At 30.9% G+C, this 12,402-nt stretch overlaps 1 protein-coding gene and 1 long non-coding RNA gene across 8 annotated transcripts; both read right to left on the bottom strand.

The window, feature by feature from the left end:
* Positions 1-664: 664 nt before the first annotated feature.
* LOC128283438 (uncharacterized) lies at positions 665-2,069 on the bottom strand. 2 transcript variants are annotated; one of them, XR_008273780.1, is made up of 2 exons: positions 1,995-2,069; positions 665-819 (listed from the first exon to the last, which is right to left on the bottom strand). It is a non-coding gene; the product is annotated as an uncharacterized LOC128283438 (long non-coding RNA). The 2 variants fall into 2 exon arrangements; XR_008273781.1 differs by lacking the exon at positions 1,995-2,069 and adding an exon at positions 1,440-1,486.
* Positions 2,070-5,588: 3,519 nt separating this feature from the next.
* Positions 5,589-10,571, bottom strand: LOC108470683 (common plant regulatory factor 1-like). Of its 6 annotated transcripts, XM_053022208.1 has the most exons (14): positions 10,467-10,571; positions 10,258-10,294; positions 9,089-9,208; positions 8,776-8,820; positions 8,552-8,647; positions 8,373-8,453; positions 7,922-7,957; positions 7,597-7,751; positions 7,401-7,449; positions 7,205-7,271; positions 6,679-6,890; positions 6,477-6,554; positions 6,225-6,350; positions 5,589-6,117 (listed from the first exon to the last, which is right to left on the bottom strand). In XM_053022208.1, the coding sequence occupies exons 3-14, from the start codon at positions 9,149-9,151 to the stop codon at positions 5,956-5,958; spliced, it is 1,170 nt and encodes a 389-aa protein (XP_052878168.1). In that variant the 5' UTR covers positions 9,152-9,208; positions 10,258-10,294; positions 10,467-10,571; the 3' UTR covers positions 5,589-5,955. The 6 variants fall into 6 exon arrangements, with proteins under 6 accessions (XP_052878168.1, XP_017627586.1, XP_017627587.1 ...); XM_017772097.2 differs by having other exon boundaries at positions 7,223-7,271; positions 10,258-10,552; XM_017772098.2 differs by having other exon boundaries at positions 6,679-6,887; positions 7,223-7,271; positions 10,258-10,552.
* Between the last annotated feature and the right edge of the window lie 1,831 nt (positions 10,572-12,402).

The following is a 12,402-nucleotide window of genomic DNA, read 5'->3' as shown; positions in this document are numbered from 1 at the left end:
CGAATAAACTGTTTTTCTGCGTCATGGTTACTTAAAATTCATTTCTCGAGTTTCAAAACTTGAAATTAAGATCCGTAAATTTTTCATGAAACTAGACTCATATATATATCTACTAATTTTTTCTATAATTTTTACTTAGCCAATTAGTACAGTTTATTAGTTAAAGTTTCCCTGTTTCAAAACTCAACTGCACTGACCTCTTCTTACTACGAACCATTTTTCTTCCTGTACAAAATTCATATGACTAAGTCGTTTGTTTCTCTCAAAACTAGATTCAACAAGAATTCTAACCATATAAATTATACCTTCTAATTAGTTTTTTACAATTTATGGTGAATTTCCAAAGTTGAAACAGGGGATCCAGAAATCGCTCTGACCCTGTTTCACTAAAACTCAGATATATCATAAAATATAATACTTTTACCTGTTTTGCTTATTCCATAAGAAAATATACATAATAAGCTTTAATTTCTTATATTATTCATCTTCAAACTATGTTTCTACAATTTTAGTGATTTTCAAAGTTACATCATTTCTGTTACTTGAATCTGTTTTAGGTTACTTTCACATTTTCATAATTTTCATGTGATAATCATCATTCAATCATACATATTAATAAACATGTATATCATCAGCTATTTTCTTAGCTAATCACTAGCAAGTATTTACACATCATTCATTATTCATATTATACCAAAAGTAGCTAAGTTTCTATACATGCCATACCCAAAACAAAACGTCTAGTTATACCGAGTTATTTCTTTGATAGTGTGATCGGCCTCCGACATTTCCTTCGATCCCCGAGTGACTAGATAAGTACTATAAGAAGAAGAAAATAAAGAGATTAAGCACTAGGCTTAGTAAGCTTACAAGCAAATAAATCACAACATTCAACATAATGGATAATTATGCATAATATCATCTAACATCATAAATTTCTTTACTTCTCAATTTCTATCTTCTTCTTTATTCCCTTACCTTCTTTCTTACCGACCTTTCCTTTTCATAAGTATAATCTACTTTTCCTTTGCTGTTAATTCACTGTAATTTAACTCGTATCCTGACCCGTTGAACCACTCGGAATACTAAGGATACTAGGGTCGCTCTCGTCTATCAATATCTCGCCAATGCCATGTCTTTGACATGGACTTACATGAATTATTCCTGTCTCCAATGCCATATATAATATGGACTTACATGGCTCAATCCTGTCTCCAAAGCCATATTTCTAATATGGACTTACATGGCTCATTTCTCGTACATCTGTCAACCCTAATATCCTAACATTCCTAGGGTTCAACCGGCTTTCTAACACTTTTCCTCTGTCACTTCACCTTAAATTCGACTTTAAATATTTTCATAACATAATATATAAATGCTGAAATTGACAATAATAATGTAAAATAAAAGAATATTGCATTTATTTACTGTAAACTTACCTTGATACAAAATGTGACTAAACCTTACACTTTAGTCCTTTACTTTTCTTTTCCTCGTTCTTCTTTGGATTCTTGATCTATAATATAAAATATTTCTACTCATTAGCATTTATTTGATTTCTATTTCACTTCACAATTTATGCTGTTCAAAATTCAAAATTGCACTTTTACCCCAAAATTTACAGTTTTACAATTTAGTCCTGCTCAATTCACCCATCAATTGAACTAATTTTTATAAATTAACACTTTTATTTTATCATTATAAACTATTTCACAGCCTTTGATATTCTGAATTTCAACACCAACATCTAATTCACAATTTTGCACACAATTAGGTCCTAAATACCATTTTCTATCAAAATGACTTAATAAAACAACCTTAATATAAAATTAGAACTTCAATTTCATAATAATTCATCATAAACTACCCTTACTCAGCCAGGGTAACTTCCAATTTCACCCACAAAATCAAAAACTAATGAATTAGATGATTGGACCTAATTGTAAAAGTCACAAAACATAAAATTACTAAGAAATAGTAAAAATTGAACTTACATGGTGCAAAAATATGAAAAACCAGCATAGGAGACCTGCTACGGCGTTTCTGGCTGAGAAAGATGAAGAAATGTCTAGATTTTCAATTACATCATTTTTAACTATTAACTTTTATGCTAATTCCAATTTTGTCCCTTGTTCACATTGTTTTCTTGCTTATTTCATACCCAAACCGTCCGCCATTAACCTTTGGGTCTAATTGCTCTTTAAATCCATCTTTTAAATACTTAAGCTATTTACTCACAATTTAACAAATTTTGAGCTATTTTCGATTTAGTCCTTTTTAATTAATTAGCTATCCAAACATCAAAATTTTCTAACTAAACTTTAATACTAACTCAATGACACTTCATAAATATTTATAAAAATATTTATAGCTCGATTTTAAATTCGAGGTCTCAATACCTCGTTTTTGACCCGTCTGACCTAATAAATTATTTTAATTCACTAATTTCACCATTTCACAAATTCTTCTAAATTCTTACTTGACTCATAAATATTAAGTTACTATCTTGTTCAATCTTATTTGTCCGATTTAGTGATCTCAAATCACCATTTTTGACACCACTGAAAATTAGGCCGTTACATTCTACCTCGGATTTGTGGTTTCGCAACCACTGTTCCGTTTAGGCCCTATTTCGGGATGTTACAAATTCTATTAGACTAACAATCAGAAGCGGATGTATGTATTTTTAAATTTGAATTATATAATATTAACTTAGTTGATCTAAAATTAATAGTATATATATAATTAAAAAATTATTATTTAACCAAATCGAGTAGTTCGAGTTTCGATTATAAATCAAATTAAATTTTATAATTTGAATATACGGTTGGTGTAAATATGATGCTTCTAAATATTGAATTAAATAATTATTAACTTTACATCTAAAAAAATTATTAAAAAACTAAAGAATATAAAAAACTTAAAAAATATAGAAAACCTCGAACCCCTATACAACCCTAAACCTAAATCCTAAAAAAAGGACAAACTGAAAACGTCTTTAGTTGGAAGCATTTTCGTTATTTCGGTCAAATCTCGTAATTTTACAAAAAAAAAAAAACCAATCTAATTCAGTAATTACTTTAAAAATCAGGATCTTTTAGAAATTCACTCCAAAATCTAAGACCTACTGGATAAAAAAAAGTTAGCTTGTATTATAACATTGTCATCAATAAATATACTATTATAAAAATATATCCTGATAATAATGAGACACTTGCAAATTTCAACCTTTGAGAAATTTGTAGAATGAAGTCAATATAAGGTTGTTTTTTTTTAACTTAAAAAATTAAATCTAATTAAATCGAGGTTTAATTATTTTTAATCATACTCATTTTACTTTCTATATTGTATTTGAATTATTTTTCATTACACAATCTTAGATAATTAATAACGTGGAATATATTAGTATTATTACTATAATCTAAAATAAATAATATTAATATTATTTTAAAATTATTTCTTACTACTAATTAATAATATAAAAAAAAGTGTAGAATTTTGGTCAAAAGCAGGATCCAATTCAATACCTTAGCTTCTACAACTCCCAAGAGTAGAGTAGACAATTGGTATAATTACAATACACTCCAAGTTCCATAAAAAGCCTTACTCACATCACTTTACATATTTTTATTTTACTTAGCTTCTATTAGCTTTTTTGGGGGTTATTCACCTTTACTTTCAAACAAAAATAATTAATTAAAACATCAACTAAACTGGAAAATTTTGGTTGGTCTAGAAATAAAAATAAACATTTAATTATGTATTTAGTTTTATTTTCGTCGCTCAATCATTAATTATTTTAATTTAATTATTTAAAATTTTAAATTAAATATTTTAATCACATTCCTGTTAATTGCGGTTAGAGAGTAATAAAACAGTTGACGTATGTTTTTTATTAGAGCAATAATAAATTTAATCATCTAATGGTTGCATATTCTATCAAATTGTTCCTAAATAACAAATTTAACCCTCAATGCTTACAAAATTTATTATTTTAGTTCTAATTCTAAAAGTTTTAAAAAGGAAATACTAAAAAAAATCAAAATAAGGTCAAATATTTAAAAAAATTATTAACCTTGAGGGCTAAATTTGTTGAATTTTTAAATTTATGATTAAATTAATAAAATATATAAATACCAGTGAATTAAATTTATTATTAGTCCAATAAAAAGAAACCGATATTATTTTTTGTCACTCCTCTAAAAGAAACTAATGGGAGAATGTCTAAATCGAAAAAAAAAATCAGGTAATCAAATAAAACTAAATGTGTATTCAAATAACTATATTTATAATTTACCCAAAATAAATTCACAAGCCTTTTCTGAAATTTCCTAATTTTAAATCTAATTATACAAATTACAGAAACAAATAGTTCTGGGCATAAAAGCAGCCAAAAAAAGAAAAGAGAGGTGATGATTAATTACCTCGTGCCATTTTCAAAATAAAACATGGTAAAATCAAGACGTTGTATCCCATTTTTCTGTATTATATGGCTATAATAGGAGATTACGTGCATGTAATGAAGCCTTTATTCAAAATGGTCCTCGCCACGTATAGTCTAACAATTTCTTGTAACATGAATACAATAGAATATATTTAATTATTATAGAAAATGAATTTGGATGTCTTAATATTCTATTGTGGAGGTAAGAGAGAGAGGAGGGGGGGGGGGGGGGGACATGTGCAGGACAAAAAAAGCTGGCAGTGTTGGAAGGAGATTTAGGGTTCGAAATTTTGATTTTTGAAAGCATGTGGGCAGGCAGCCTCCTATTTTGGACTTTTTTCTATGTTGGTCTTCATTCACCCATTTCATTGCCTCCTCCCATCTCCTATGTCTCATGTCATGTCATGTGCTCCCTTTTTCTTTATTTTGTTCTCTTGTTTTTGTGAAGCAACTTTCTTTCTTCACACATTAACTTTGACGCAGTTTGGTTGGAATCTTATACTAAATTTATGTTATATAGGATTAGCTATTTCGATTTTTGACAAGGAATTAGTTATTTCGTAACTAAATGACTAGACTACACATTAGTTTTAGAATGTCAACCAAACAAAAAGGGCTTTTCTTTGTTGCTTATTCTTCAACTTATACCAGAGAAAATGTTCTATCCAAATCAAAGTTCGCTACTAACTACCACAAAATATTACAAATTCGTTGGAAAATGTAGGTAAAACTGTAAGAAAGGTCCTCTGCTATGTATTCAATCCATCTTATATTTAAGGTTATTAACAAGATACTTTTGAGTTTTCAAAAGTAGTTTTGAACAAAAAAATACTTCAAGGCAGAGATTTTTAACTTTTACTTTTGAGTTTGAATAGCCCTTAGTTATAAAATTTTTGTTCAAAAGACATAATTAGAAGAAAAAAAAAAGTTGAAATGAAAATGCATAATAGATAAATTAAATCTACTAAAAAAGCATGGCACAAAAATGATATATAGAATTTGACTGAAAATTCAAGTCCGTGGAAGATTAAAAGGAGGATATATTGATTGTACACAGGAGATTAAAATTTTTTCATCGGTACGTAACAGTTATGTACAAATACTTTAATCTGAAAGTGACAGCAAAATCCATTCAAGCATGAAATGAAAGAGAACCAACGGTGATTTGTAGCATTTTCAAATTTCAAATGTTTATGACAATAAAATTTTGAATAATCATTAGAGATTACGTATTACAGGTTTCTATTCTACTATCCTCTGCTACACTCCAATTCCCGTTAACCTACACGACTTCCTCTTTCACTCTAATTTTCAAATAAAATTACATCACTTCTGCTATTACAAAACCTAACTTACAAATGCAAAAAGTGCCGTCCATCACAATCCCTAACCAACTATTTCATCCCTATGCTAACTTTCAGTAGTAGCCTTGGGCTTCTAAATTATGCCAAAGCTACCTGATTTCCTCCAATTTAATACCAAAATCACTAGGCCACAACTCTTCTCCTCATTCAGCCAGCAGCCACTACATCGTCTCTAGGACTCGGATCCAAGAGTTGATGCAGCTTGGCACCGGAGTCTGACTTTTTCTCACACATTTCATCCTCCTTGTCTTCCTTTTTGTTCAAAACATTCTCCTGTCCGTGTCCGAGTTGAGCATTTTTCAGTTCCTCCTGAATTGCAAGTTAATTACAAGTATGGAGTCAACAGGGGCAATCACACATGTAGCAAGTTAAACTACCAGAAAAGAGTAGGCTAAAGCCTAAAAGTGCCCGCTTACCACTAATATCGCATTTTCGAGCCTTACTTTTTCTGACATTTCAGTTAATTGGTTTATTTCAGATCTGAGTGCTGCATTCTCTGAAGTTAAGGATTCAACTTTACGGGCAAGCTCTTCAGTCTCAGCCTACATAAGAATCTATTACATTAGCTTCATTATGATTCATTGCTATATATACTTCATTTTCTGGTAAAAAGGCTCAAAGAAAGTTTTTTAAGCACAGGAGAAAAAAAAAAGCTGTATTTCTTGTACCTGCTTCCTCAGCCTTGACCTTCTAGCGGATTCTCTATTAGATTGTTTTCGCCTCTCCCGTTTCAGCTCCCGCTCATTCTAGTTAAATTTCATTTAAAACTCAGAAACAGTTTAAGACAGCACAACCCCCTCCCCTCTCATACTAAAATGAAGACATGATAAGAAAGAATAATAGATATACAATACTTCAATTCACAAATACCTGCAACCAGACTTCAGTGGGCATTACTCCACAATGTACACCCATAGCACTGGACATAGCATTCTTGTTGGGGGTGTTCCTAAGCTCCAATATTGTTCCTGTGGTCATGCCAGGAGAAACTACAGTTCCAATTGGTTTAGGAGAAATGGTTGCAGTCACCTCTCCCGCAGCAACTTGGTAAGACTTCGCCTCAATTTTCTCATCTTCAACTGCTAAGACATAGACCATATATCAATAACACTAGAACTCCACATACGAAAGTGGGTCAACTGTATCCGAAGATTCAATAATATGTTTATCTTTCTTTCAATTTTCTGACATGTCACAAAAAGCTTTTGCATATCAAGTTCAAGATGTACTAAATACCACATCAAGAATTTCCAAAGGTGCGCCTGCAGATCTCTAATAAGATCTCCTCATAGTAGGGAAATCTCAATAGTGTTTCTAAATAGTTAAAATAAATAGATGCCACCATTTCGACACAAAAGTAGTATACTATGAATTAGCCAATCAAGAATATACATACTGAAGAATGGAGTCATACCAAGAGTTGGTGTCCCCTCCCTGCTTCTTTTCCATCTACTTTGATCCGTCTGTCAAAAGATGCAAAGTCACAAAGATAAGCTTTAGCATGTTTTCCTTCATCATTGTCTAAAATAACTCTTAAGAAAATCAAAAAAGATGTTGGAAGCAGCTTAAAACAGATAGGAAGGAGATCTCACCCCAGTTGTATTTCCATCACTACCATCAGTTGAACCTGCAGTCTCCACACTGCACACATGATTGTAAAATTAGTCTAACAACAAGGGATAAACTAGGAAAATGTCACTTGGTTGTGCAATCTCCTACAAATAGGCTGCTAAAGCATAGCTTTGATGTCCTAAATAATACTAATTTGGCCTGAAAAGATCAACAAACCTATGGGATGGTCTAGGTTTAGCTCTTCCTTCAGCGTTCTTAGCAGTACCATTGCCTATTGATATTGCAAGACCATCAAATCCTTTCAGCTTCTTCATTAAACCTTGTTCAGTATTTCCGGGGGACTTCACAGGTGTCTCCACAGGACCTGCAGCCTGCATTAAAATGCTTGAAGTTATATCCAACACCTGTTTAAAGCATAAAGCATAGACTGACAACTTCGTAGTTATCTTATTGAAGCAGTGTATCTGCATGCGCATGAACAATAAATTTGGATTAAACAGAAACATTTTTGAAGCATTCATCCAACAAAAGCATCACTTACTGCCAGTGATGATGGAACATCAAGACTGTGTGATGCCTGGATTTCAGGAGCAAACAGATACAAAATGAATTAGTACATAATATGATACAATAAAAGCAGCATTCTAGAGTGTTATTTAGCGAACAGGGGAAAGGGCAGAGGGGTGGGGGCCCTAGCCCCCTCCCCCCTTAAAAAAAAGAAAAAGAAAAAATTTCTGGCTTCACCCGTGTTAGTGAAAGAATGCAACTTTCTAGTTGTAGAGCTAAAGAATCAAATGAGCACTATCTAGTAGGTAACCATAAAAAAGAGCTACTGTCTACACTTGAAACATAGGCCAGGAAGAAGAAGAGTATCATAAACTGCATGCATACTATACATACTCAGACGTCATAAATTATACATAACCGGAACTCATCCCAAAAATTATAAAACAAAGTAAAGTGGTGCTCTAATTAAGAGAAAGTAAACTTACCAGAGGAACTGCGGGATGTGCAAAAACTCCCCCATGAGAGTAGATTGTTGCATAAGGTGCTCCATAGGGTGGCATCATAGGCTGGAAGAGCCAATAAATTAGTATATCAATAATTATTTGCAGACTAGTTCAGTGAAAAGCTTGAATAAAGGTAACTTCACAGGAGCTAAGGGTAATACCTGTGTTAGACCCCACATATAGGCGGGAGGAGCATGGCCTGATGCTACAGCTGAACTGTAATATGGTGGCATATTGACATGAGGACCATAATATGCCTACATATGTAATTAGAACCATGAAGTCCCCATTAGCAATTTTATTAAGAAAAATAGATTGTGAATTGCAATGCCTTGACAATGGCAGCACAAAAGAGGGAAATAAGTGCATGCATAAAGTAGATAACCTGCATAGCAGCCCAATCAGGATAGACATGAATATTATTCTGATCCTATGAATAGAAAAAGTTTGGTCAATACTTAGAAATCAGCTTCAAAAAGTAATCTCTATTGAAAGATTAGATGCAAAGCAAGTTCTACTACAGCTACTTTAAAGATCTATTCCTTAAAAAAATACAATATTGGGGATGATAGGGTCTGGACCTGTGTCATCTAGGTCACAGATGAAAACTCTAATCATTGCTCCAAACAAGATAAACATAAACTATTCTAGCTTGTTTCTAGTTTCAACAGTTAAACATGCATAATCTCTTAGCTTACCGTTGGCACTGGTGAAGATGATTTGTCAGACTTAGAAGACTTCCCTTCATCGTTGTTTCCCATGGTCAAAGCACCAAAGGTGAAACCTTTTATAGAAGTTGGTTCACCTCTCTCTGTCAACTGCAATCAAGGAGAAACATGAAGCAAATTTTCTAGACAGCAATAAGAATGGCTCAGTAAAAAATCATACAAGCAAATCAATACTGATATTTAATTAGATCCAACCACTTGATTTAATATTAAAATTTCTGAATAAATGCTTTAAAGTATGCAGATATCATCGCAAATCATTCTACTTCCATATTACTCTCACAAAGCAGACAAATGGTTGTACAGGTGCAACGAATACTGCCTTCTTCAATGCTCAAAAGAACACCAAGAAATCAATGAAAGTCACATTCGTGTTCCTTGAATTGGCTTGATGCTCTCTACAAAGAGTTAAGATTTACAGATTTCTACTTCCTGATGCTTAGCATGTTTGATCTAATTCTAACCAGCTTATCATAAACAACTTTATAGAAATCAAAACAAGTGCAGTCTGACGTAAATATTTGGTGCTTCATTGATATTAACTTATTCAACTTTCACCAAACTATGTTGGAAAGTTTAGAATATGGATTTTAATTGCACAATTGAAACTTAAAATTGTTTGTTACCTTAGGTGCTCATCTTATGAGTTAAAGCCTATACTAGCAAGCTCGGGGAATATGACATAAACGTATAATTACAAATAGGCTGCTTTCAAAAGTATTTACAACTGAACAGAGGATTTTAATTTTTCTCCAAGAAAAAAAAGGTTTAATCCAGTTTCGAATAATACAAAATTTTCATGAACATAAAATTCCGCAACGAAAGGAGGAAGAGAAAAACAGTGAATGTGAAAGATGGATAGCCCGGAAAATACATGGAAAGCCGAAGGTATAACCATATTTCAAGCACCCACACCATATCGAGATGGTAAAGGATGATAGCAAAAGAAACGATGCAATTTAAAAAGAAAAAGGAATCCGAAAGATTAATCTGTCTTAATTAAAGGACAAAAATATACATGAGAATATTTTCCAGCACGTTCATCAGTTGAACCAAACAAAACCTTCACGTATTAATCAACTAAGCCAATAATAATAAGAAAACAGAAAATTTAACATGTATCTCTAATTTCAACGTACCTTAAAATCTGAAACCCGAGATTCTTCCTTCTCTTGGCTGGAAAATAATAATACAAATCAATATTAGATTATCTTCAATAAGGGAAAAAAAGAAGTACAGAAGAGAATTTGAAAAGAAATATTAGTCAAAAAGACTGCATTATCTTCTTCACTGAAAAAGATCGGGAATTCTTTTCTTTTAAAATTCGCGGAGAATAAGAGAGAGATACAGGAGGAGGAGGAGGGTGTGGGAGAAGAAAAGAGGGAGTGCCAAAGTGAAGGCAACATCCACATCACCAAAAACGTGTCGTTGAAACAAACAAGTGTACAAATCCACCGTATATAAGGGAGGGCACAGTTGGTGGTTGAGTTGGCCCATCGATTCTGGCGCTGCCCATTCATTTATTCCAACGTCACCTGTGCCTTACACGTGTTCGTCGATTAGTGGATGAAGCATCTTGGGTAAGGGGTCCAAGTCCAACCTGTCCTTTCCGTCATGTGGGCTTACATGTTCATGTTTCATTAATTAAAAGAATTTGGGAGAAGTTATTTTATGAACATTTTTTTATGGTCTTTATTAACTAAAAGTAAAGTCATTTTTTTCATGTAATAGGTACAGTCGATAAAAAAAATCATAAATTAAGTGGAAAAAGATGTTATATTTATTTTTAATTAGTAAGAACTATAAATAATATGATAAAAGAAGATTAATAAAATGATTTTTTCGAATTTGAATATAAGATTTGTTCTTAAAAATATTTTATCCCTAATCATCGGTGAAAATTATGAATTTAAATTTCTTTTACTTAAAGAGATAAAAAGATACACATAGAAATGCAATGTTTTTAAATAATGTAAAAATTGTGGTCAAATTTTAATTAAAACAAACATCTTGACAATAATAAAAGATTTCTTTCTTTAGCTCAATTATAGATTAAAAATTTAATTTGCATGAATCGATATTAATTTAATACTAATAACGATAATGTTTTAATATGATAAGAATTTGTATGTATCCACGTTTGAAAATTCGTTAATAGTACACTTCTCTCTATATTATGTATGTACGGTGCCGTGTATATGAAAATAAATAGATTGTCATAACAATTGTTTTACATTTAATTTTGATACACAATATTAATTCAATGACATGCCTATCGTTTAGATCCATGTATGAATGTCTGAGATTTAACTAAAATGAATTGATCCTTTTAAATCCACCACTGACCCCACCTGTTTTTCCGTGCTTTTGCCATGTAGGAATGATTTGTTTGATCCGCTTTTTCTTTTTCATATCTTTTCTCGTTTTTTATGTGGTTAGCTCGTGAGCTTCCCACAAGCTAAAAGTAGAATACGGGATAATGCAGTAAAAGAAAAATAAAGGAAGATTTGGGTTTTTATTCAAAATAATACAAATAAAATTTCAATTACAAAAATAAAATAAGTTTTAGATTAATTATGAAAATGAAATATTTTTATAATAAAATTAAGTATCACCAATCTGTCAGATAGTACCAGTTATAAAAATAATCTTTTAATAAAATAAATAAAATAATATTTTAATAAAAAAAAGGCTGAAGCCAATTTTTCAGGCAACATTCTATTTCCTTCTCATTTTTTTTTAAATTTGGGATGGTTGTGGTATAATTTTGAATTTCATACATTTATTTTTACAAAATTATAAGTTAATTATTTTATTTTAATTTATCGTAATTTGACTTTTGTATGTTTCGAGTTAAAAAGTTAATCAATTTATTTAATACTATTCTGAACCATCTATCAAAATCATATGCAAATAATTAATAAAATCATCAATTCAACAATTTATATCTGGCAAATTAGAAATTTTGATAATTTTATGTTATTTTCTCATGTTTTAATTATTTGTTCTGTATGATATATGTTTTCTATAATCATATAATGCTTAGTATTGCTAAGTTTTTTTAAAAGTCTAATTATGAATTTTATCTCTTTACTTTATAAAAAATTGAGAAATTAATCATTTTACTTTAATATGTTAAAATTTAATCATTGTACGTTATTAAAACTAATTTAATTGTTGATAAAAACATATAAACTTGAATTGTTGATTCTTTTCTAATTTCTTGCATATAAATTGTTGAATTGATGATTTTATTAATTATGTTGATAAAAGGACTAACTTCT

Source organism: Gossypium arboreum, chromosome 11 (genome assembly GCF_025698485.1).
Source record: "Gossypium arboreum isolate Shixiya-1 chromosome 11, ASM2569848v2, whole genome shotgun sequence".
Classification (NCBI taxonomy): Eukaryota; Viridiplantae; Streptophyta; class Magnoliopsida; order Malvales; family Malvaceae; genus Gossypium; species Gossypium arboreum.
Note: the sequence above shows the minus strand (reverse complement) of the source record. Positions and strands in the feature narration are given on the sequence as shown.